We start from the raw sequence: 27,341 nt of genomic DNA, 5'->3' as shown, positions 1-27,341 counted from the left end.
GGGGGGGGGATCTGATGTGATTGGGAAGCTTCTGATATGATGGAGGATGCTTCTGATGTGATAAGGGGGGGGGATCTGATGTGATTGGGAAGCTTCTGATATGATGGGGGAGGTTTCTGATGTTATTGGGGAGGTTCCGATGTGATGGAGGAGGCTTCTGATATGATGGAGGATGCTTCTGATGTGATAAGGGGGGGATCTGATGTGATTGGGAAGCTTCTGATATGATGGGGGAGGTTTATGATGTTATTGGGGAGCTTCTGATGTGATTGGGAAGCTTCTGATATGATGGAGGATGCTTCTGATATGATAAGGGGGGGGGGGGGGGATCTGATGTGATTGGGAAGCTTCTGATATGATGGAGGATGCTTCTGATATGATAAGGGGGGGGGGGGGATCTGATGTGATTGGGAAGCTTCTGATATGATGGGGGGGGGGGGTTCTGATGTTATTGGGGAGCTTCTGATGCGACAGAGGAGGCTTCTGATATAATGGAGGAGGATTCTGATGTGATGGGGAAGGCTTTCTGATGCAATTAGTGGAGCTTCTGATGTAATGGGGGAGGCTTCTGATGCGGTTGGAGGGGCTTCTGATATAAAAGGAAATGGAGCTTTTGATGTGATTGGGGAGCTTCTGAAATGATGGAGGAGGCTTCTGATGTGAAAGGAGGGACTTTTGATGTGAAAGGGGAGACTTCTGATGTAAATGGGGGGAGTTCTGGTGTGATTGAGGGAGTGGGCTTCCGATGTAAAAGGGTGACTGATGGAAAGGGGGGGGGGCTTATGATGTGATTGGGCAGCTTCTGATGTGATGAAGGAGGCTTCTGATGTGAAAGAAGGGACAACTGAAGTGACTGGGGGGGGCTTCTAAAGTGAGTGCTGGGGCTTTTGATGTGATTGGGGGGGTTCTGATGGTAAACGAGGGGACTTTTATGGAAAAATGCAGTAAAGTTATTTCTTGGAGCGTGTCTATAATTAATTTCCAGTTTATTCATGTATTTGTAAAATATACAATATGGCCCTTGTACTGAAAAGATTGGAGACCTCTGATCTACACCATGTGACAGGTCGACAATGTAGGAGCACAATTGTATGACAGTTTACACCCAATCACAGGAAGCGTTTGAACAAGGACCTTTGTGATAGGATCATTATTATTTAAATGAAAGCTATAGATTTTAAATGATTGAAAATTCAAACCTATTAAAGTGCAAATTACATTTTAGTAAGTGAGTTTGCTTGTACTTAAAGCAGAGTTCCGCTTAAAAAAAATAAAAATAAAAGTCAGCAGCTACAAATAGCACAGCTGCAGACTTTTAATAATTGGACACTTACCTGTCCTAGGGTCCAGCGATGCGGGGGATCGAGGCCCCGCTCGTCTCCCCCTCCGCTCTGTGGCACCGGCATTGTAACTGTGGGCGCCTAGCTGTGGCTTCACAGCCGGGCACCCACTGTGCATGCACGAGCCTCACCGCGCGACATGACTGGCCAGGCAATCATCTGGGACCTGATGTGACGTGTCCCAGATGATTGCCTAGAGGGAGGGGGGAGAGGTGATCTTCCTTCCGGCGCCGAGGGAAGTGACGTAAGGAGCCGAGGTGAGCAAGGAGGCAGATTATGAGGGACCCCCTAGCAACAGGCATTAAAAGTTTTTTTTTTTTTTTTTTACAAATGTTATTTATCGTTTTTAATACAGCTGAAAAAAGATAAAATAGTTTTAGGAGTGGAAATCCACTTCAAATATATTTATTTTTTTGCTGTTCCTCTTCTACTGTTCCCCTTGATTACATTATTTTCTTACTTTGTATCAGTTGAACATGTATGTCCCATGGCATGTAAACTTCAAGGGAAGAGTCAGGTGTTGGATAATAAAAGACAGTAATCATATATGTCATGGTTTAGATAATAACTTCCTCTAAGCATTCAGTACTTTGTTTAATAGTTAATGTGTAATCTTTATGAAATGAGTGTGCTAGCTGGCTATTAGTCCCACCCTTAATAATTTGCATCAGAACAGCTGGATATAAGGTAGATTTTTCCCAAGCCTGTATTTTCTCAGTGTTTGTGTGCTTGCTGACTACATAGGAATAAGCTCCCATCACCAATGGCACGCACAGGAGTTACCAACCTTCTTTTGTTCCTGGCTTTGGTCATATCCACAATTTTGGCCATTAATGGCGCTGACGATGCTCAATGTCAAATAGCGAATGCTGCTGGGAACAGCACCTCAGCCTTTAATTTGACTGTCTCTCCTGTAACGCTTTCAAAGAATACAAACTACACCGGTAAGTTTGAGTTTTTTTTTATTTTATGAATATTATATTATTAATATATATTATATATGACAATACATGATACTTTATGATCAGGTTAGGTTGCTAGCTTGTATGCTTTAAAGGAGGTTCCGACCATCCAAAACTGATATGTAGGTGAATGTCTGTAAGTGGAGTAACACTAACTAATCATTTTTTTTTTGGGGGGGGGGGGGGGGGGGGATTTGTGTCTTAACCTGGCCATATACCAGTAAAATCATACTTCAATGTTTGTGCGGAAATTCTGAAAAATCGTTCATCAGAGCATTGGATTTTGCCATTATAAAATCAATAAATTTAGTTTGAACGCTCTTACAATTTAATCCAGACTTTAGTGGAATCCCAAATGTATTAAATAGGTTTCTTTTGTGCCTACATTACAATTTTCTCATCACTACAGTTGAAAAAGATCATTGATTTGACTCCATTAACCATTAGAAAATCGAACATACAATATGGTATAAAAACCAAAGATTTAAAAAAAAATTCTAGTAATGTATGGCAATGTATAGGTTGCAGCAATACACGGCTGCTATAGATATTTGGATAGGTATTCTCTTTTTCTGAGTAAATTTGAGAATGCAGCAAGAGGAATAAGACTATTTTGCTGTAGAAGAGTGATTAAGGTTCACCATACATGTTACAATCTGATTGTATCTTTGTATAAATTACTATCAATTTGGCAAAAAAGATATTTTCTAAACTATCTAAAGGATTTTTATCTAATTAAGCAAGCACATAAACTACATAGGTGTTGCTAATTCTAAAGGAGATTGTATAGTCAGATTGCAACGTGTGTCGAAGATGTAATCCTCATTGCAGGACTCCCTGAGTACTATCAGGGAGGGGGCTGTTTAGACCACAAATATTTATCCAGAAATATCTGATTGTGATGCTCTGATCATTAAATGATTGGGATGCTATGGATGTAACAATATTAACAGCTGAACTAAAACCATGTTTGTGGTTGTACCTTTATCTGCAAATTTCTTTCAAGCATTACGCAGAACAATGGCCACAGCGTTATACTGCTGCAGTTAATCCGTATACCTAATCAAAGCCCTATTATAGCTCTGTTTAACTACCTCATGTTATTGTCTTATGGTTCTTATAGTTCATAGTCCCAGGAGTGATACTACTTTAGACCAATTCTAGTCCGTGGAGTGATACTGCTATAGAACATATGTAGTCCCAGGAGTGATAATACTGTAGAATGGTTCTAGTTCTAGGAGTGACACTATCAGGGCAGGACTAAGGGTGGTGGGGGCCCCTGGGCTTGAGTCACTTTCTGGCCCTACCTTCTATACATTACCATATTTATTGGCGTATAGCACGCGCTGGCGTATAACACGCACCCCAAGTTTAGGAGGGAATTTTAAGGAAAAAACGTACATTTAAATGCCCATCAATGCAGCCTTATTAGTGTCCATCTGCAGCCTTGCCCATCCATCTGCAGCCTTTCTAGTGTCATTTCAACCTTGTCAGTGTCATTGCAGCCTTGTCATTGTAGCCTTGTCATTTGCAGCCTTGTCATTGCAGTCTTGAAGTTTAAAAATGGTGCCGCCGAGATAGAGTCCTGTGTATCTCGGCGGCTCTCGGATCCTCTCGGCGGTGTAACGACATATTCGGCGACCCATCGCAGTTTGCTACGGGAGTGACGTTCCATCGACCGCCATCTTGGTACACCCCATACTTGTCCACAGTAAGGATACACTAAGAAGGGATGAAGCGGACATGTTACACCCACCGGAGTTTTGAATTTTACACAAATTTATAACAGTAAAGTCAGTTTATATAGTGAAATACAGGACTTAGAACTCTGTCTGACTACTTAGATCTTGAATTTTAAAAGCAGCGGCAACCCTACTCATCTCACATTTTTGCTAATCTAACAGAAGTTCGCTGCTTTTAAAATTCAACATCTAAGTAGTCAGACGGAGTTGTAAGTACTGTATTTCACTATATACTAACTTTAATGTTATATATACGTCTAAAATGCAAAACTCCGGTGGGTGTAACAACATGTCCACTTTACCCCTTCTTGGTGTATCCTTACTGTGGATGAGTGTGGGGTGTAGCAAGATGGCGGCGGCGGCGGAACGTCACTTCCTTGGTAAACTGTAATGGGTCACCGAATATGTCGTTACAGTGGCTCTTGGGTCCTCTCGCAGTCCAGAGCAGAGCCGAGAGTAGCCGAGTGTACTCAGCACGGCTCACAGTCATGCCCAGTCCATGTGTTATGTCCATCATAAGGTGGGACTGGGCGTGACTATGAGCGGAGCAGAGCCAAGTACACTCGGCTATGTATCTCAGCGGGGCCCGCGGGGCCCCCTATTGGGTGGGGCCCATGGGCTTGAGCCCAGTCAAGCCCAATAGTAAGTCCGGCCCTGGACATTATGGTTGAACAGTTGTGGTCCCAGGAGTGATACTACTATAGAACAGTTGTAGTTCCAGGAGTGATGTTACTGTAGAACAGTTCTAGTTGCAGGAGTAATACTACTATGGAACTGTTGTAGTCCCAGGAATCATACTACTGAAGACCAGTTCTAGTTCCAGGAGTGATACTGCTGTAGAATGGTTGTAGTCCTAGGAGTGATATTACTATAGACCAGTTCTAGTCCCAGGAGGGATACTACTGTGAAGCAGTTCTAGCCCCAGGAGTGATAATATTAGGAAACAGTTCTAGTCCCAGGAATGATTTTACTGTAGAAAAGTTCTAGTTCTAGGATTAAGACTACTATAGAACATATGCAGTCCCTTTAGTCCTACTACTGTAGAACAGTTGTAGTTTAAGGAGTAATGCTCCTTTTGAACAGTTGTAGTCCCAGGAGTGATACTACTGTAGAATGGTTCTAGTCCCAGGAGTGTGACTGCTGTGGAACAGTTTTAGTCCCAGGAGTCATACTACTGTAGAACTGTTGTAGTCTGAGGTATGTTACTACTATAAAACAGTTGTAGTTCCAGGAGTGATACTACTGTAGAACGGTTCTAGTTCCAGGGGTGTGACTGTTAATATTACTATAGAACAGTTCTAGTGCCAGGAGTGATATTAGTGTAAAACAGTTCTAGTCCCATGAGTGATATTACTGTAGAACAGTTCTAGTCCCAGGAGTGATATTACTGTTGAACAGTTGTAGTCCCAAGAGAAAAAATACTAGAGGTCAGTTATAGTCTCAGGAGTAACACTACTGTTGGATAGTTGTAGTCTCAGGAGTGATACTATTGTTGAAAAGTTGTATTACCAGGAGTGATACTACTGTAGGACAGTTGTAGTCCTAGGAGTCATACTACTGTAGAACAGTTATAGTCTCAGGAGTAAAAATACTTTTTAACAGATGTAGTCCCAGGAGTGATACTATTGTACAACAGTTCTAGTCCCAGGAGTCATACTACTGTAGAACGGTTGTAGTCTGAGGTGTGTTACTACAATAAAACAGCTTTTTTTCCAGCAGCGATACTACTGTAGAATGGTTTTAGTCTCAGGAGTTTGACTGTTGTCGAACGGTTGTAGTCCCAGGAATGATATTACTGTAGAACAATACTAGTCCCAGGAGTGATATTACTGTAGAACAGTCATAGATCAAAGAAAATTGGATTTTTAGGGTGCTATATAAGACCACAAAACAAAAAATATATATAAAAAGATATCAAAATTTTATTAAGACAGACATCTTAAAATTCAACATGTTATTGTCGAAAACAGACCATAGAGTACATAAAAAATACAACTGAATACGTCTCTACATGTTTCTTCATAACAATGGCTTTTTCAGAAGAACTCAATATCAGTCAACTGTATATGTGGTCACTATAAAGAACAACACAGTTATTAGACTCAATACATAAGTCAAAGCAAAGACATTTCACAATATCCAATTCAATTGTCCTGGATGAGCAGGAAGAGGAGAGACCACACATCGATCACAAGTTGATGAGGAAATACTAGATCTAAATCAAAGGCTCCAAACAAGCTGTAGAACAGTTCTAGTCCCAGGAGTAGTACCAAGATACAAACTACTGGAGGTCAGTTGTAGTCTCAGGAGTAACAATATTGTTGAAAAGTTGTATTAACAGGAGTGATACTACTGTAGGACAGTTATCGTCTCAGGAGTAATACTATTGTAGAAAAGTTCTAGTCCCAGGAATGATACTATTGTAGAAAAGTTCTAGTCCTAGATGTGATACTACTATAGAACTGTTGTAGCATCAGGAGTGATACTGCTGTAGAACTGTTGGACCATCCGGCAAACACTCAAATTTGCAGAATGCTCAGCGGGATGTTCGGTTTGTAATGTCACAAGGGCAGTGCCACAAGGTGAGGTCACCAGGTGGCCCCACCTCTTATCTATTTCAGAGCTGTCAAATGGCGGAGCAGGCATTTGGCAGTTAGCCTTCATGGGCAGAGCGTTTTTTTTCTGGGTCTGTGGTGCAGCTGACATCATGATTGACAATAGCTCTACATCAGGGAACATTGTTTTTTAAATGTTTTAATAAAGGAATTGTCAAAAACCGCCTCCTGTCTTTATTAATTTTGACAATTTTTTTTTGGTGAATGAGTACCTTATACTCATTTACATAGGGAGGGGCCCTCACCCCAAAGCACCCCCCCCCCCCATGGTGGGGGTATGTGGCCTGATATGATTCAGGAGGGGGGGCACTCACACCCCCCCATTCCTGACTTGCCAGGCTACATGCTCCGGTAAGGGTCTGGCATGGATTTTGGGGGGGAGCATTTCCTTCTTACATTTTGGCATGGGGTTCCCCTTAAAATCTATAACAAACCCGAAAGGGTCTGGTATGGATTGGGGGTGACCCCCACACTTTTTTTTAAACATTTTTGTATTTCTGGCAATGGTATTGTATCGCTGGTAATTTTAACTTTAAGCATCATTAAAATCACTGCTCCTGTAAAAACATAATTTATTTTTTGCATTGATACATTTCTCCCAGGACAGTACCCAGGCCCCTATACCCTTTATTTTGGCAAATAACGTGCATATGATCCTTCAAAATGGGCACTTTTTATTTTTCAAGTTTGGATCCCATATACTTGAAAAGGGTTTGCAGGTTGGGTCGGAATTTTTGTGAGAGAGTTTGAGAGTTTTGGCATGAACCAAACCGGAGGGTGTTCGCCTCAACTCTACTTATCACGAGGTGCAAATATATTTCCTTTAACAGTGACACACTGATGTATAGATGAGAAGCTGCTTATATATTTCCCATATGTGATCTTGTAGAAAAAATTCATTTTTTTGTGTATGTTTATTGTCTTTATACTGTTTACCGTATTTGTATTGATCAAAAAGTGAGCATGTTTTTTTCAGTTTAGTGATGTGATTTTATGGAGGTTTGTTTGTGTTATAAAAGTTGACAGTTTCATACAATGCAAAATTGATTTATACTGTATGTTTTTCTATATATAACTTCAGTACATTTCCTGATATTCATTTCACATGACATAATTATCCCTTTAAGTAAACAGGCCATATAATTACTCCGGGAAGAAGGAATACTGTATTTCATTTCCTCTACTATTTAAATATTCAAAATAAGCTTGAGCTTCCTGCAGGACCATCCACGTTGAGTAACATGTTGTCAGCATAGAGTGTGGAACAGAAGTCTTTGAATGATGATTTGTTATTTAAATAGATTGTAAATCTCCAAAAATGAAATACTTACCTTAGAACGATGCCCTAGATTGGCACCAACACACCGTTCACATGGCCGACATGTTTCCTGGAGTTACTTTCGGGTTTTGCGGGCTCCATAGCTGTGATTGGCCAGAGCCCTGATTACATAACTCCCGCACATTCGCTCAGGTGCCACCAATCATGGCACAGTCCCTGAAGGAACAGCATGAGCGGGCGCATGCCCCAGTGATGTTGGCAGCAGCGTATATAGTAAATATCTCCTAAACAGTGCAGGAGATATTTACAGTACCTATAAGTAAGCCTTATTATATTATATAGACTTACCTATAGGTACATTTCCCTCCCTAGACATAAGATAGTAGCCAAGGATATGAAGATTCTGTAGAACTATTATAGCATAAACATGCATGTTCACACCAGCTGAGTGTGTATGTGCATGTGTATGTCCTTTCAAAGATCACTGATGCAAGCCAAAGGCAATTCTTAATATTTTTTGGATAGAGTGGTGGGATAATAGAATCCTTGTCAGGATTGCATTACTATCTGCATCCCCATTAGGGTGATTCAGTCTCTCTTTTTAACCTGGAGACCTTTCACAATGGGAATGAAAGCCAGAGAAAATCCCACATTTTTAAATCTCAACAGAATAGCAATCATAGGCAAACGCACTGGGTGTGCCAGGTGTGCCTGGAGTCTGGACACACCCTAATCACCCTATGTAGGGTAGATTCCCCCTGTTTAGACCCCTGATATTGCACCAAAGTCCCCTAATGGAGCTCCTAAAAATATTGTAAAAAAATAATAAAATACATTTAAAAAAAATGAGGGACACTGCCCTTCTGACACCATTCTCTACCCTACTGACACCGTCCACTGCTCTTCCCTACTGACACCATCCACCATTCTCTACCCTACTGACACCGGATACTGTCAGTATATATAGACATGCACAGACACATATGTGTTTGAGCTTTGGGATGCACACCCTAATGCAAGAGGCTGTGCACACCGATGATAGAAGGGAAATCTTCCAATGGGGACACTTCTTCTAGTGTCAGCTGTCATTTCCATCACTTTGAATAGATACTACTTTCACTTCCTTGTCTGCCCTTGTGACAAGAACAAAAAAACAAAAGAAACTGATAGAGCTTTTCAAACTTCTCTACTCTATTCAAAATGAACAAAAAGTTTTCACTTTAGTTGTATTTTAACTTGTTGGGGAGGGGGGAGTTAAACATTAACTGGGAAAATCCATTCTGATTACCTTATCTTCTACCAAGATTAGTCCGCTTGTGGGCTTCTGCAAAGGATGATGGGCATACCTATGACATACAATCATTTTTAAATCCTATTGTTACAAAGCTGAGTGATAAGGACACAATTATTGACTGGTACCTTTAGGATACTGAGATTGATTTACTAAAGGCAAATAGGCTGTTTTCTTTGCAAAGGAAGGTACACCATGCCATGGGATTTGCCCCAGAGCTTTTGGAACGTGGTCAAATTTCACTTGCAAGGAATACCCAACCAGGTGAAAAGAACATAAATTAACAGCATATTTGCTTGTACATGATTGGGATGAGGGAATTCAGCAGAGCTTCTACTCATTCCCTAAGATCTGGAAATAAATCCCTTGCAAAGTGAGCAGTCTAATAGCCTTTAGTAAATAAACCCTTCTCTATCTATGCATATTCTATCAATCCACTGTTATTCAAATGACTCCTTCTATTAACATATTGTTAGAGTGAAATGCCATGATAGCTTTTTTTACTACCAATATTATTTCCATCACTAATCTTTCTTTCCTTTTCCTCTACCAGTTCTTCTGTTAAAGTTAATGGATATGTATAGGTTTGTTTAAAAAAAAAACAAAAAAAACAAACACATCATACTTACCTCCTCTTTGCTGTTGATTTTGCATAGAGTGGCCCCAATCCTTCTCCTCTGAGGTCCCTCAGCGGTGCTCCTGGCTCCTTCTCTTCTTGAGTGCACCGTTGGAGAGCTGCTCTCCTTCGGGTCACTGTGTCCATTCACACAGACAGCAGGACTCGGCCCCCACCCCGCTGCTATCAATTTATCCAATCAGGACCCGAGACACCAGCTGGAGCTGCTGTTCTTGTTCCTGTCACTGGAAAGACCGGGTTCAGGTAAGTATAAGGGGGGCTCCGGGGAGTTGTTGCATCACAGGAGGTTTTTCACCTTAACCTCCCTGGCAGTACGATTATTTTGGATTTTAGGTGCTAAAAGCGGTACCATTATTTTGCATGAAAATTTGGCGTTTTATATTGTAGTCCTGCAATTCTTAGGAATAACTCACTTAAATCTGTCCAAACCAGAGTCTAGCAGACATCCCGGGTATAATAAAGTTTGAAAAATGAAATCATAAATTATAATATAATAAATAATTATAAATAATTGTACCAAATAATAATATAACAATAATAACAATTATTCAATAATGTAATCAAATCAAAAACACTGAAATTTGCTCAGTTGCAGAATTGTCGCTGTCATTACTTTTCAGTATTTGATGATGGATCTCCCCACAAATCGCTATCGCTCAATTCTGCGAGTGATTCTAATTTATTATCGCTGTTTTCTAGCTGGTCTAAAACCATTTTTGATGTAAAGGGACAGTTTTGGTTGCTATGGACAATCTCCAGTTTCCAGGCATAAAGAACAGTTTTTATTACATAAAACTGCATGCAGGACACTGGGCAGACCACTAGGGACAAAGGGGATGTGAAATATTTACATACAGCAATGTAATCTGTAAGATTACATTATACTGTATGTTTACTGTGTGTTTCACTTTTTGAATTTGGCGCCGATCTCCGTCCCCGTGCGTCGCAACGCTCGCAGGGAACGGAGATCGGCGATGTGATGCATCGAGCGAGACACGGCTTGCTCGTACAGCGGGGAGACAACGCTGGATCCGAGGGAGAAGGTAAGTAAACCTCCTCCTGGATCCAGCGATGCAGTCCCGAGTCTGGCTCGGGGATACCGCTTTTGGTATGAAAATTCCACCCCGAGCCAGACTCGGGAACACCGCCAGGGGGGTTAATGCATATAGTGCATTAAGGTGAAAAACCTTGAGGTTTTACAACCGCTTTAATAGCTACATCTAATACTAAAATGACTACTTGTTCCACCTTTAGGATTGCTAAAACTATTTACAGTAACTACTAATGCTACCATAACTAATAATTAACAAAACATGGGTAAAACAAGTTTCATTAGATCAGAACTAAATGCAGTTTCACCAATGCATTGCATAGTTATTATCATTACCTACTATTTATACAATAAAATAAGCAGTTAGGAACTTTGGCTCAGTAGATTTCGGTATTGACTTAAAATAAAGCCATCATAAGATGATAGTTTTTTACAAAGCAGTTCTTAGTTTTCATGTCCTAAGTTAAAGAAGAATTACAGATTTGTAGATTGTATGCATAGTTACATTGGTCTATGCATACCTGGTCAATGAACCTGGAAGCTTGAAAGCACTGAAGGAGACACCGCTACTTTGGTGATCTCTACTTGCTTCTGGGTCCAATGCCATGTGGCTGTATTCTAAACACAGGAGATTGTCCACTTGGCACAGGCATCATTCAGAGAATACTTTGCAATTTCTGAATGAATGCAAAGCATTCCGTGATTGGATGAGGTGAAGAGGTGGGGCCTTGGTGTCAGCTTGAACCAATGTAACTAACTATGTATAAAATATCCATACATGGACTTCTTTAACTACTTGCCATCAAATCACATCACTTGACTTCAAGCTGCAAGCATCACCCGGTACCATTTTTTAGAGCTGAGGCTCTCTTGTAATTGCAATCAGAGCGGCTAAGTAGCCTAACTGCTATTACAAGCAGTGGTAAGGGGCGCTACTCCCCGTTCCCAACACAGTCCGCAGCTCTCTTGAGTTCTCCCGTCCCACCAGGAGACCCGAGCTACTAGCTTGCACTTCCGCCTGCTAGTCGGAGACCCATACAAAGTCATAATCTGTTTTAATCAGGTAACTATGGTAATCCGAAAGCAATGACTTGACATCACTTCCAGTTTGACTGGATGTCAACTACGCCATTTTTTGAAATTCTAAAGTTTAAATAAAACACAAATCTTGGCGTTTTGAATGCTTTCAAGTGCAAAGGAGGGATTTGGGGTCTTATTGACCCCAGATCCCTCCATAAAAACTTCCTGTCACATGCTTATTGCAAAGTGTAAAAAAAGATATATATAAAAGTAAAATGAATAATTAAAAAAACATTTAAAGTGCTCCCCCTCCCACAGTAGTGGGCAAAAAGTGAACGGATGCATCAGTCCCCCATGCATGCACACAAACAGCGATCGTCCCATACATGTGAGGTATCGCCGCAAATGTCGGATCATGGGCAGTATTTGTAGCACTAGAACTCCTCTGTAAATCTAAAGTGGTAACCTCTAAAGGCTTTTAAAGCATCGCCTATGGCTAGTGAAACTTTATTGTAGACCTTGCGTGGGCGTATTGAATTTTAAGGGTGACATGTTTGGTATCTATTTACTTCCTATGACATCGTGTTTTATATTGGGTCATGTATTGTGGGTTTTTTTGCATTAAAATGTAAAAAAATTTAAAAAGTACATTTTTCCCAAAAATTGCATTTGAAGAACCACTAACCATTTCATACTTTTTTCAAAATGAAAAATTTGTTTTAGATCTATTTTAAATTAAGGGAAATACATTGATGTTCATATCTTATAAAACCCGAAATATATTTAGCATAGGTGCTTACATTTTTGCTGAAGAACCTGCAACTCCAATCAGCACACAGCCAAAAACATTCTAATACTTTGCAATTTTGTATGCTAACACATGGGCTTTGACCTTGACACACACACACTCGGAGGTAGGCAGGTGTAAACGGTCACAAGTGAACTTACATTAGCTTACCCATAGACCCACATGAAACTTCCCATCAGTTCCGCCTGAAAAACGGCAAGTTGATCTAAAATGAAAGCCCATGTGAAAGGGCCCTAGCTAAGTGTTTTTTTTTAATGTGAATTTGTTATTTTTGAATTCTAAGGGTATACAAACTAGATATGTGTGATTTGTTTTGTTCCAAATCGAATTTCTGCCAAATTTTAATATTATTTGGAAATTTGTACCCAAATTCTGAATCACATTAGTAACTAATGTAAACAAATCCGCCAAAATAACCAAACAAAAATTGTCCAAAATAACGAGTTTTGATTAAAATTTGGAACGAACATGAATTTGAAAAAAAAAAAAAAAAAACTAAACAAATTCTGAAAATGTAATGACTAACTAAATGAAATTCTGAAAATTAACTAATCTAAGTGAAATTGAACGTAAAGTTGTTTCAAATCTTCTCTTTATTATTTTTATAATAATCATAAAACATACATATCCATTTACAACATCATCATACAACGTCATACATAAAACCCAAACATTTTACTCTTCATTTAATATAAAAAAAAAAAAAACACAATCCCCTTTTCTCTCTCCCTTCCCTCCTCCTCTCTCTCCCCCCCCCTTTCTTTAAATTATAAATATTCTATCATTCCTTTTGAGGACCGAAACTCTTCCCATTTTTTCCACACCGTTGGTATCTGACTTTTCACATAGCCTTCTTCTCTTATTTGTTTTTCCATGAAACACATCTCGTTCATTTCGCATATCCATTCTGATATTATTGGACTGGTTGTTTCTTTCCATTTACGTGCTATTATTGTTCTAGCTGCTGTTGTCATATATTGAATTATCCCGTTTTTCATACTATCCAATGTATCTGTCGTAAGAGAAAATAATGCTACCTTTACATCTGGAATTAATTCTTTTCCGGTCACTTTTTGGTATATCTCAAAAAATTTTATCCAGAAATTTCTCACTTTTTTACATCTATACCAAATATGTTCCAATGTTCCTTTTTCTGTCCCACACCTCCAGCACTTATCTGTATTTCCTTTATTAACTATTTTTAGTGCAACTGGACTCCAGTACCATCTCAGTGCCACTTTATAATTTCTTTCTTGATGTTTTAATGCCGTTGAGGTTTTATGTATTATCCCTAGAATTTTTTTCCATTCTTTTTCTGTAATTGTCTCTCCTAATTCTTCCTCCCATTTTCTAATTCCTATTAGATCTCTAATGTCCCCTATAGGTAGCAGCAGTTCATATATTTTAGATAGCTTATTCTTATGATTTTGCTCCTTTAGTATTATCTGTTCAAACTTAGTTAATGGTCTAATTATTGAGTTTTTATTTAACTCGATACATTTTTCTAATTGATGATATTGCAACCAATCTTTTTTAACTTCCAATCCCATATCAAGTAAGCTTGGCATCTTTCCATCCGCCAGGATCTGTATTAATCTTATATTCTCCATCTTGTTCCAATTTAAATATCTTACCCCTTCCAAAGCTGGCTTAAATTCTGGGTTGGACATCAATGGAGTCAAAGGTCCAGTTCTGGAGGATAGCTTTCCCTTTTTCAACACTGTGTCCCAGATTTTTAAAGTAGCTCTCACGAAAATTGGCATTTCCTTTTTTTTTGTTCTTAATTCAGGTTTTATCCAAGGTAAAAATTTAAGTTGTACCCCCGTAATTTCCTCTTCCAACGTTACCCATTGTTTATTTTTCTTATCGTGTTGCCAATTTATAATTCTAACCAGTGATGCTGCTTGCATATATTTTACAAAATCGGGCAGTGCCAGCCCTCCGTTTTCTTTTGTTCTGGTTAGTGTTTCTCTTTTTATTCGGCAGTTTTTTTTTGCCCATACAAAGCTACTTATAGCTTTCCTTAAATCTATCATTATCTTCCTAGATGGAACAATAGGTAACGTTTGGAATACGTATAATATCTTTGGCAAAATCTCAATTTTTACTATATTTATTCTACCCAGCCATGAATATGTTATTTTTTCGTATTTTTGCATTTGTTTTATTATTTTACGTATAGTCGTATTATGGTTTAATTCTTGTATCTGTTTCAAATCCTTCGGAATCATAACTCCCAAGTACTTGATTGCCTCTTTTTGCCATCTAAAAGGAAATTCTCTTTGCAAGAGTATCTGTGTTTCTTCTTTTATTGTGATATTCATCATTTCTGATTTCTCATAGTTAACCTTAAAATTACTTAATTCCCCAAATCGATCTAATTCTTTTATTATATTAGGAATTGTTATAATTGGGTTTGTTATATACAAAAATAGATCGTCCGCATATACTGCCAATTTGTAATCCTTATCCCTGATTTTGATCCCTTGTATATCTTTATTTTTCCTAATTGCATTAATTAGATGTTCCATCACAATAATATATAGTAAAGGGGATAGGGGGCAACCTTGACGAGTCCCGTTCGATATCTTTATGTATTCCGAAAGTATTCCATTTACTCTTACCTTGGCTCTCGAATTGGCATATAATGCCATAATCCTACCTAGCATTTTTGGGCCCAATCCTAAACTGAACGTAAAGTTGAAGTAAAGTTGCATTGACTTGATTGATCCAATGATGTCCAAGCAAAAATCAATTTTTTTTTTTTGTCTTTGTGAATGAATTGGTAATCTTTTGCAAATGGAATGTTCCCTGCACAATATTTTTAAGCACATTTAGAAAATAAGGTGAAATTAAGTAAAAATAAATTTTGTCAGCCATAGCCAGTTATGTGCATCTTTCTACAACCAGTGAAGCGCAGCACGTATAAAACACAATACTTTCAAAATGAAAAGTTTCCATATATCAAATATAGAAACAACTAAATATGCAACAAAAATTCACAGTGTCCAACACCCAGTGCTCTGTGCTTCACAGAAAATAATATGCAAATCTTCCTTGTAACATGTGTTCATCCACCACCAGAAGCAATGCCTGCTCACCTCATACAAATAGATATGTCACCCATCAAACACTTCCGACTGATGTTGCACTCTCCAAGTACGGGTCCCGTCTATCCCTTGCTTCGCTCTGAGGTTTAGGTTCACCTCTTCTCACTAACTCTACCATGATGTTACCGGTGTTTGCACCATACATGTGAGGTATCTTCATGAACAGTATAGCAAGAGCTATAGTTCTAGCACCAGGCCTCCTGTGTAATTCTAAGCTGGAAACCTATAAATGCTATTAAAGCAAGGCATATAGAGACTTTTAGGTGCCGTTGTTTGGTGCCATTCCACGGGCGCATGTGGTTTGAAAGCACGACATGTTAGGTATCTATTTACTTGGCGTAACATAATCTTTTATATTTTACCACACAATTGGATAATATATTGTTTACTTGTTTTTGCGAATTAACCACTTAAAGCGGTTGTATGCCTAACCCAAAAAAATAAAAAAACATGTAAGGTAAAGGCATAATGAGCTAATATCAGTAGTGTATTTGGGTTTTGTGCTGCCCTAGGCCTGACTAAACTCGTGCACCCCTTAATTTAAATATGACCCACCCCTTCCTGTCAAGGCCACACTACTTGCTGTTTATGACCCGCCCTGAAATGTTTGAGTTGGGAGACTAGTTCCGAGGGCCGGGGGGGGGAGCAATGGATTCTATTAATTTGCATAGATTTCATCTCACTTCCTGTTTGTCTATGGGGCAGGAAGTGATGGGAGATCTCTGCAATGGGACAGGGATGGTTATAAATAAACTGACAGGGGTTATAACCCTCCCTTACTCTATAGTTATACTTTAAGCATAAATTTCTGATAATTTTATGGAGAGGACTAAAAACATATAGCCATGCTTGTGGTGCAGCAGAAAACATATAGCACAGTAAGGAAAGTTTGTGGTCCAGAATGATAGGACAGTCAAAATTAGAAGCGCCCCCTCACCCCCCCCCCCCCCCCCCCCACACACACACAGTTGCAAAATGCCAGTCGTTTGCATACCGGAAGCAGTGTGGTCCCTTTATGGGGGCGCTATACTAATTTACCTCTCAGCCCAGTCATCCCCATAAGAATGGTGCTACACTAACAGTGTAGTGAAGTCCGGTGGGGACTCTTTCCGTGCTGCCCCCTGCAAAGTGCTGCCTTAAGCCTGGTCCTTGTTGGCCTAGGCCAGGATACAGCGTGGCTAGTATGCATCACATACTAACTCATTATGAAACACTTACCTTTGAACGAAGCCCCCATAACGTCTCCCAGTCACCGCTGAGGGAGCCAGCATGTTTCCTCTGCATTTCTTCTGGGTTTGTGGTGCCGGTTCTGTGAGTAGCCAGAGCCATGATGATGTAACTCCCTCGCATGCGTGGGAGTCCTTCGTTCCAGCAAGGAACTCTGATTTTCCGGCAGCATCCATTGGACCTTCAGAGCGCATTCGCCACTGATGTCAGCGGCTGCATGCAAGGTGAATATCTCCTAAACCATACAGGTTTAGGAGATATTCATTTTACCCACAGATAAGCCTTATTATAGGCTTACCTGTAGGTAAAAACCACAAAGCAGAGTATACAACTGTTTTAAGGAACGTAAGATTTTCCCCCTTAATGAGCAGGCTATTTTTTGCAATACTGCTCTGCATCGTTTAACTGACAATTGCACAGCCGTGCGACACTGTACCCAAACAAAATTGATGTCCTTTTTTTCCCATTAATAGAGCTATCTTTTGGTGGCATTTGATTACCTCTGTGTTTTTTATTTTTTGCGCTATAAACAAAAAAAGACTGATAACAATATTCTTTACTTTTTGATATAATAAATAATCCCAAAAAAATGTAAAAAGAACAAATTTCTTCATCAGTTTAGGCCGATATGTATTCTTCTATATACTTTTGGTAAAAAAAATTGCAATAAGCTTATATTGATTGGTTTGCGCAAAAGTTATAGCGTCTACAAAATAGGGGATAGATTTAGGGCATTTTTATTATTATTTTTTCTTTTTACTAGTAATGGCAGTGATCAGCGATTTTTAGCAGGACAGCTACTATAAAAATTCACTGATTACTGTTTAAATGTCACTGGCAGGGAAGGGGTTAACACTAGGGTGCGATCAAAGGGTTAAATGTGTTCCCTGGGAGGTGTTTCTAACTGTGGGGGGAGGGGACTGGCTGGGGATAAAGAGATATCACTGTTCCTAATCATTAGGAACAGACAATTTCTCTCTAGTCCCTTGTCAGCATGGGGATCTGTTTGTTTACTCTGAAAGATCCCCATTCTGGCTCTCTGTGGAGCGATCACGGGTGGCCGGCAGACGTCGTGGCTGTGGGCCACATGCATTGGCTCCCCCGCCATGCCGCTGGCATGTGCATGTCTGCTGAAGGAACCACCGTACAGCTATGGCGATTCACAGGCATGAGCTGTCCTGCCGCAGTACAATGACGGTGGCTGGTTGGAAAGTGTTTTAAAATACATTAAATTAATATTTTTTTCCCAAAAAATTGCATTTGAAAAACCACTGCGCAAATATCGCATGACATAAAAATATGCAACATCCACCATTTTATTCTCTATAGTGTCTGCTAATAAATTATATAATGTGTGGGGGTCTAAGTAGTTTTCTAGAAAAAAAAATGTTATCATTTTTATATGTAGGAGAGAAGCGTCAGAATAGGTCTGGGAGGCAAGTGATTAATCTGTTAAAGAAAAACTGTAAATCCAGGGCCTTTTCATGTTGGAATGATTTATTCCTATCATGTATTGCACTTCTCAAAAAGATCAACCTACCTTCTCAAAAAGGTCAACCAGAAAAACATGGAGACTGCTATTTCTTTCTTCTCCTTCTTAAAATGCTAGTTGACTGGATGTCATAGTGACCCACTTCAATTCTTAACTCACTGACCCACAACACATACACAGATCAAGACTGTGGGGTTGAGTTACTAAAGCGTGCAAATTCTGGTGCAGCTCTGCAGAGAAGCCAATCAGCAGATTTTGCACTCTCCAGTTTAAGTAGATCAAACTCCCTATACTTTTTTGCAGGCTGTTGACATAAAAAATAATGTAGCCATGTAATCCACATAACAGCCAGCCAACTAATATTTGCAGAAGGGGTGGATCTAGTCACAAGGACAGCTGCACACACTGATCAAATGTCAGCCAGTTCCCGTTGAGCTAACCGATAGCGGCTGATATTCAGCCCTTGAGTACTTAGCTTAAACCGAAACAGGTTTCTTCAAGATTTATATATAATATATAATAACAGCCCTCAAATTTTCCACTCACCTTCTCACATTTTGCAAGTGGGAAATGAGGGCTTGTGAGCCCGGGCTGCCTGGGAGGGTTTGGGGTGGGCACCACTGGCAGGGAGCCATTCTGCCAGCGATTGCCCCGGGGAAAGAGAGCGTGGAGGAAGAGGAGAACTGCCGGATCACAGAGCATGGATATAGCCCGCCATAACAGCTTACATTACATTTGCCATCTGTTCGTGGTTACACACAGCCCCGCCTCCTGACCTGCGCCAGTGATAGACAGAACACCGGTCCAATGCTGGGATGTGTTCTGTCTATCACAAGCGCAGGTCAGGAGGCGGGGTTGTGTGTAACCTCGAGCAGATGGCAATTCTAATGTAAGTTGTTACAGTGTGTTGTATCTGCACTCTATGATCCACCAGCACTCCTTTTCCTCCACTCTCTCTTCCCCTGTGATGATCTGGCTGCCCTCTCTCTTCCTTGACATAGGTCATACTGCAATGGTGGGCACAGGTGAGCTTGCAATGAATGGCAAAGGTCCCGCTGCAATGGTGGGTATAGGTGAGGCTTCAATGATGGGCACACGTCACGCTGCAATGATGGGCACACGTCACGCTGCAATGATGGGCACTTGTTATGCTGCAATGGTGGTCACAGGTCACTCTGCAATGATGGTCACAGGTCACGCTGCAATGGTGGTCACACCTCATGCTGCATTTATGGGCACAAATGAGGCTGCATTGGTGGGCACAAGTCACGCTGCAATGATGGGCACAGGTGATGCTGCATTAGTGGGCACAGGTCACGCTGCAATGAAGGGCACAGGTCACGCTGCATTGATGGGCACTGACGAGGCTGCATTGATGGGCATTGACAAGGCACAGGTCAGCCTGCATTGATGGGCACTAATGAGGCTGTGCTGATGAGCACTGGGGAGGTTGCATTGATGGGCACTGGTGAGGCTGCACTAATAGGCACTGATAAAGTTGTTAATATTTATTTTGTAACTTAATTCTGCATAAAACATTTAAGTGTCATTTCATGAGATAATTTATGAGGGCATGTTTAGGGGCAGAATTAGGGATGGTGCAGGGTAGGGATTGGGTGGGGCAACTGGTGGCTAGCAACCCTTAAGGCCAGGCTAGTAGCTCAGGACTTGAAATTTTGAGCCCTTATAATAATATAATATATAATAATACTTTTTTTTTCTAGTTCATTTGGAAGGCAGTGGTAACGTCACAGTGATCTTACAAGCATTATCCTCGTCCAATTCTGTTGGAAATTGGTCTAATGGCAACATTAGCTGCAGTGGAAGCCCTCTGTTTCAAAACCCATTTGAGAATGGAAAACTATTGCAGGCACAATGGACATCACCGGAAAATGTAACATCTGTTAACATAACGTGAGTAGTCATACTTTGATTAAAAAAAACCTCTATTAACTCCAATAGCTCTAAAAAAAAAAATGATATTAAATAAAAAATAAATAAAAACAAAAGTGGAATATATTGCAGTTTACCAACCCTAAGATGTAGTGGCTACTTTCGTTTTTTTTTTTTTCCTTTATTTCACCTGGTGATCCAGCCTAATCACAGACTTCCTATATTAGGGTGCCTCCACTCTGCATGGAGACACCTTTGGGCCGCATCATTGCTAGCCTGAGGGGAGGGTGACGTTAGACTATCAGAATTAGATGGACTTGACTAACAAATTGAGCTTGAACTACAGCTAACATGTTATAAGCAAACTGTTTTTTTTTTTATTTTGGGATAACATTTTTACATACTAAATAAATAATAGCTGACCATTGTAAGTACTCCTGTCAGTGTTATATGGTTTTTCTAAACCAGGGATCCTCAAACTACGGCCCTCCAGCTGTTGCTGTCCCATGAGGCATTGTACAACTCTGACATTCACAGACATGACTAGGCATGATGGGAATTGTAGTTTCTGAACAACTGGAGGGCCATAATTTGAAGACCATTGGTCTAAACCCTCTAAGTGCTACTTTGTCTGGACCGCGGGATCTGTTAAAGTAAATTGAATAATAACATACTTACTGGCACGGATCACCAGGTGAAAATAAGGGAATAAAACGCCTAAAAAATAAAGTCAATAAAGCCACTACATCCAAGATATGGTGACCTACAATGTAATCCATTTTTATTTTTGGATTTGAAATCTGCTTTAAACTTAAAATATATCCAAAGGTTGTTTTTTTTGTTTTGTTTTTTTTGTATAGAGTGGTAAGGATTTTCAATCATTGTTTTTATTGCTGTCTGTGTTCCTGTTAAGGTGACTGACTCTCAATCATTATTCTGATCATCAATGTCACCAGGAGTGAATGTGAGGGTAAATCCAAAATGTGTAGCTACCTCCAGAACAAAAATAAAGGAGAAATCATGTAATGGGGTAATTTTTCCCATGAACATAACAAAAACATTCTCCCTACGTCTAGCAATGTGTGAACAAGACTATGCTTCCCTCAGTAGAAAGACAGCACTTTGGATATGCTGGCTTTTCAACATTGTCTTTGCAAGTTTGGGTGAGAAATGTTAAAAAAATAAAATTCGGAGGAAACGCTATGTCCAATGCTATCTAGGTACAGTATGTACACTATATGGCCAACAGTTTTTCGGGCACCTGACCATTACACTTGTTGAGCTTGTTGAGGATGCTGTGCTAAAATCATGGACGTAAATATGGATTTGTCCCTGTTTGTGCTATAACAACCTCAACTCTTTGGGGAAGTGTCTGTAGGAAATTTTGAACCTTCAGCTAAAGGACCATAAAAGTCAGGTTCGTCGGTGCAATAAAAGGCTCACCTGGCTCAAAATTGGCATTCCGATTCGTGTCAAAGGTGTTCAGTAGAGGCAATGTCAGGGCTCTGTGCAATTCACTCAAGTTTCTCCACACCAAAATCATCAGATCCTGTCCTAATAGAACTTGCTTGGTACACAGGAGTACGGTCAGGCTGGAACAGAAAATGGACAACCCATCAAACTGTTGCCATAATGTTGGAAGCACACAACTGTTTAAAATGTCTTTGTATGCTGTAGCAAAAACATTACCCTTCACTGCAAACACCTGAACCTAATGATTTGGAAGAGTGTATGCTAGCCATATAGCGGTTGATGTACTAAAGGCAAATAGTCTGTTGACTTTGCTCAGGAAGCTGCACTTTGGAAGGGCATTTTCCCCAGAGCTTGGTGAATGTAGTGAAATTCCACTTTGCAAAGAAGTCCAGTTTGCCAATCATGTGCAAGTAAAAAAAAAAAATGTTTTTTGCTTGCACATGATTGGATAGTAGAAGATTGCATGGTAGAAATCAGCAGAGCTTCACTCCATTCATTAAAGGAGAAGTATGGCCAAAGCTATTTTGGCTATACTTCTCTTGTAGATGCAGTTTGTTGTGACCTGTGACCCGTTTTAGCCTGCTGGACTGCCTTAAGCCCGCTGCTGGCTGACATCACTTAGCCAGTCCAGGCTCAGGAATGATCCCAACCTTACAGTTGGGATCCACCCAAATGCCTGGACCTACAACTGGCTTAGCCTCTCAGTGAGCTGTTGGGAGACTGAGACAGCCCCTCCCACTCCCCCCTCAGCCCAAAGAGCCAGTGAACACTGGAGAGACAGAGCAAGGAGCCAGTGACTAACAGTCACCTATTCTCACTGAAGTGGTCTTTGATTGCTCAGTCTTAGAAGCATAGGAATATAGAACATATTTATTTATTTATTTTCTGAAACTCAAACTTCTCTTTGAGCTCTGTGTAAAATTCTCTTGAATAGTGCTTGAACTTCCCTTGCAAAGTAAAGAGCCTAGTTATCATTAGTAAATACACTCCATAGTGTTGGTATGATGGTAAGGTTTCCATAAACTTTCCACAAACTTTTTGACCATATTGTGTACAGGGAACATATATGCATATCTATGCTGTATCAGCAGAAGATGGTAGCAGGTGAGTCTGTACTAATTTATCGAATCACTTAGGGGTTGATTTACTAAAGGCAACTAGACTGTGCTCCAGAGCTTAGTAAATTAAGTACTTTTTCCTTTTGCAAATAATACCCAATCACTTGCAAGAAAAACAAAACTGCTTGCACATGATTGGATGATGGAAGTCAGCAGAGCATCTTCTCATTTACTAAGCTCTGGAGCAACTGCTCTTGCAAAGTGTACAGTCGATTTGCCTTTAACAACTTAACCCCTTAGAGTCCATTTACACTATTCCATAGATGTGTATGCCCATTCTTTGGTTTGTTGATACCCAGCTATTTTCTATGGGTCCTTAAAGCTCAGTCACAGTCCAAAAATATACATAACCCAACTTATTTTTTTAAATTGCACCCCAACACAGTGCATGTCATTTCATGCATTGCATTGTGGTGCATTGTTAAGCATCTTGACATGAGGTGAGGGGCTATTATAAATGAACCGAATGCCCCTCAAAATCCATATATATATATATATATATATATATATATATATATATATATATACCACATGCTACCTGTGGTTATGTGTGAATTGGTGCTTATGGTTATGCCTATTGAAATAACTAAAATGATTGTTACTGGGCACTAGTAAAGCCATCAACCTGCAACCAAATAAACAGTTTAAATCAGAAGTAACATATCTGGCATTTCTGTGTACTAACAACATTCCTATATTTAAATAAAACTGAACTATTTTTTATTTCTTTTTTTTAGTGCTCACATACAAAATGCCAATGGTACTTTCATTGTTTCCACAACATTAAGTCAAGGTAAGTTAATGTATTACAGAAGCTTTCCCACCTGTCCTCAGGCCCTACCAAGAGTACATGTTTTTTGGATGTCTTCAAAAAAGCTAAAGGAAATATAGTTAATCCTTCTGTGTTATAGAAAGGTAATCCTCAGGCAGGTGGGTTTGAGAACCTATGGTCTGTGGTCATTTATTTTCACTTTAAGCATATATGATGGGAAGGACTAAGTTATATGTAGATTTAAAATGTTGTATACTAGCTGTGATTCTTTAAAAGTCTACATTTCATAAAATGGGTAGCAAAGCAATGGATTGCCTATGGACATTCTCTTCATTAAGTATCATTAGATATGCTTTTGGGAAATGCATTATGTGCATACCAAAGATGTTTCCGCTATTAAGGCGTATGCCTACATAATAATAAATAGTAATAAAAGGAATACTTAATGTGATTGTAGCCGTATTAGGGCAATTGTGACAGAGAAAATGGGGTTTATTTACTAAAGCTTGAAACTGCAAAATCAGGCTGCCTTCTGCATAGAAACCAATGAGCCTCTAACCCCAGCTTGTTTCTATTAAGCTTTGGTATGTCCCCTTCTTCAAGGTCCAAGCAGTACTGATTGGACCTTGAAGAAGGGGACATACCCCGAAAGCTTGTCCTGAAAAATTGTATGTTAGTGCAAATAAAAAAAGTATCACGGACAGTACTCAATTTTCTCAGTAATAAAAGTAATAAATGTCATAGAGGCTATGGTATGCTGATGTTGCTGTGCCTCAAATTTTCTAGCGTAAATCTGCACTTACTTACTTGGAATGCCATATTCAATAGAAGACATGTGCAAGAAAAGGAAGAACGGCTGGTTACGTTTTGGCTCCAAAAGAAAGAGCTGGAGCTTTGCATGTCATAATGGACTAGCAAAACAGAGGTGACTTCAGAAGTGCACCTTGAAAGAATATTTATCTTTATTTGCAAAAGTGGAAAAGCATAAGGCAATGTTTTGGGTTCATATAGAATCTCTCTCTCGTGTTGATTACAGGCATACCCCACTTTTAAGTACACAATGGGGTTTATTTACTAAAGCTGGGAAGTGCAAAATCATGCTCACTTCTGAATAGAAACCAATGAACTTCCAGGTTTTATTACCAAAGCTTAATAGAATAAGCTGGGGTTAGAGGCTCATTGGTTTATATGCAGAAGGGAGCCTAATTTTGCACTTTCCAGCTTTAGTAAATAAACCCCATTGTGTAGTTAAAAGTGGAGTATGCCTGAATGTGCCTAACATTCAGCATTGAGTCATATAGGTGCAGGCTTGTTGGAAGAAAATTGTCATGTGAAAAATTAAGTACACGCCAGAGACATTTTTGACTTTTTCAAAATATTTGAACAGACAACCTTAGATCTTTATTCAAAAAGTGCCTACAGATAGAGGCAATATACTTAATTAAGAACACATGAAACTGTGTCCTTCAATAACTTATTCAACAAATATAGTAATATGTTTTGAATTGAACAGAACTGTAAAAATCATTGTATACATGCAGCCTGCCCATACGCGATTCAAACCTTTGGCTGGCCTTAGTGTATCCAGGAGAAGTCTAACCTTTTTTTGTTGATGTCAAATTGGGCCTTCATTTGGTGGAAAATGTTGATGGATATCTCCTGTTTTTTTATATTATTATGAAACTTGGCCAAAATAGTAAAAAAATAAATAAAAAATAAATAAAAAATAGCTGTATATTTTTATCTTTTATGCCATTACTGTGACCCACCAACAAATAAATAAATACTCCTACTCTGAATGTTTGTGGCAATTCATATATGTGTATTTTTCTAAACCTACCTAAAAACCTAAAACTGACACTGACCTTTGACCACAACCCCAGTCTTTGGCATTGACCCTGACATCCCACACGAACACAGGTATATGTATATGTGGAGCTTCAGAAAAAGGCACACCTCTGTAATGCCCACAGTCCAGCAGCATTAAATTTAGGCTAGGAACGCTAAAGTATAGGGCATAGTCACTCTTCTATTGGCTCACACTATACAGGCCAGCCTTGTCTTCTCACCTGCATTCATGACCCTGTCGCTATTTCACTGGTTTTCCTTTTCTGGACCACTTTAGTTAGGTCCTGGCCACTGCAGACTGGGAGCATTGCACAAGAGCTGCAGTTCTGGAGTTGATCTGGCTCAGTCAACTAACTATTACAATATGGCCCAAAGTAGCTCAAATCCTCATGCTTGCCCATTTTCTGTTTTCAACACACCAGCTTCAGGGACAACATCTTCACTCATTGCCTAATATAGCCCACCCACTTTCAGATGCTATTGTAACAGGATAATTAATCTTATTCACTTTAGTTGTCAATGGTCATAAAGTTATGGCTTATCAATGTATATTGTGAGTTAGCAATAGTTATCATGTGTAATGTTCCCTACAGTGAATACCCTGTTTAGGCACAGATACAAGCCAACTAATGTCTTGACCTATTTTATCCTCAGGCGGTAGGATAATGGCTATGGGGTTCATTTACTAAAAGCAAATCCACTCTGCACTACAAGGGCACTGAAAGTGCTCTTGGAAGTGCAATCGCTGTAGATCAATGGATAGATCTGAAATGAGGGGAAGCTCTGCTGATTTTATCATCCAATCGTGTGCAAAGAAAATTACTGTTTTTTATTTTCCTTGCATGTCTCCCTCAGATCTACAGCGACTGCACTTCCAAGTGCACTAGCAGTGCACTTGAAGTGCACTTGTAGTGCAAAGTGGATTTGCTTTTAGTAAATAACTCCCAATGTGTCTTACCTGATATTAAACTGACTAAAGGGAGAAGTGTATTCCAAGAGTGGACTTAGAGGTCCCAAAATGTATAAAACATAATTCTGAATGGGATGTAAACCCCAAACCAGACATCTCCAGGGTCTCTGCTAGCCATTCTTATATATACATTAAAAAATAATATATATGTAGTGTTACCCCTTAGAGAGCAGCTGGATTTTGGGTCCCTCCTACATTGCAAAGCAACATGCACTTTCCAACTCTCACACGAAGACAGAAATCAATCCATGGGCTGTTTTTGTTGTTTTATTGGGGGGAAAACAACTTGGATGGGAAATAAGGATTATGAGATGCCCAACTTGACTTGCTAGAACAACACAAGGACAACTTCCTTCACTATGTACACCATTGGCAAACCCTGGACTGGAAATGGCAGTAAGAATTCCCCTTGTAGGAGCTGTTGGCACTATCCCTGGAAAGCTTGATGGAAATTGCTTCTGACATCCTTCTCCCTTTTAGGACGGGGGGGGGGGGGGGTTTGTAGAGGTACTCACGCTGTTCCTGGAATCCTGCTGCTGTGGACAAGATTGCTGTTCTGGGCTTCCCATGCTATCCAGTCCAGTGTCTGCTAGAAGAGACTGAAGGCTAGTGAAAATCCCTCTCTTCAACTTTTCTCTCCTTCCTTAGCTCCCAGCCCGAAGGCAGAGCCCTTTCAGCACCAGGGTCCCCTCC

At 39.8% G+C, this 27,341-nt stretch overlaps 1 protein-coding gene across 1 annotated transcript in view; it reads left to right on the top strand.

The window, feature by feature from the left end:
- The first annotated feature begins 2,041 nt into the window (after window positions 1-2,041).
- LOC143933008 (uncharacterized) overlaps window positions 2,042-27,341 on the top strand; it is a 34,237-nt gene continuing 8,937 nt past the window's right edge. Inside the window, exons 1-4 of the mRNA XM_077455925.1 lie at window positions 2,042-2,284; window positions 20,299-20,488; window positions 23,796-23,948; window positions 24,617-24,685. Coding sequence (XP_077312051.1) covers window positions 2,104-2,284; window positions 20,299-20,488; window positions 23,796-23,948; window positions 24,617-24,685 — 593 coding nt within the window. The 5' untranslated portion in view covers window positions 2,042-2,103. The remainder of the gene's footprint in view (window positions 2,285-20,298; window positions 20,489-23,795; window positions 23,949-24,616; window positions 24,686-27,341) is intronic.

Source organism: Lithobates pipiens, unplaced genomic scaffold (genome assembly GCF_037356315.1).
Source record: "Lithobates pipiens isolate NorthernLeopardFrog02 unplaced genomic scaffold, aLitPip1_a1.2 Scaffold_27, whole genome shotgun sequence".
Lineage (NCBI taxonomy): Eukaryota > Metazoa > Chordata > Amphibia > Anura > Ranidae > Lithobates > Lithobates pipiens.
Note: the sequence above shows the minus strand (reverse complement) of the source record. Positions and strands in the feature narration are given on the sequence as shown.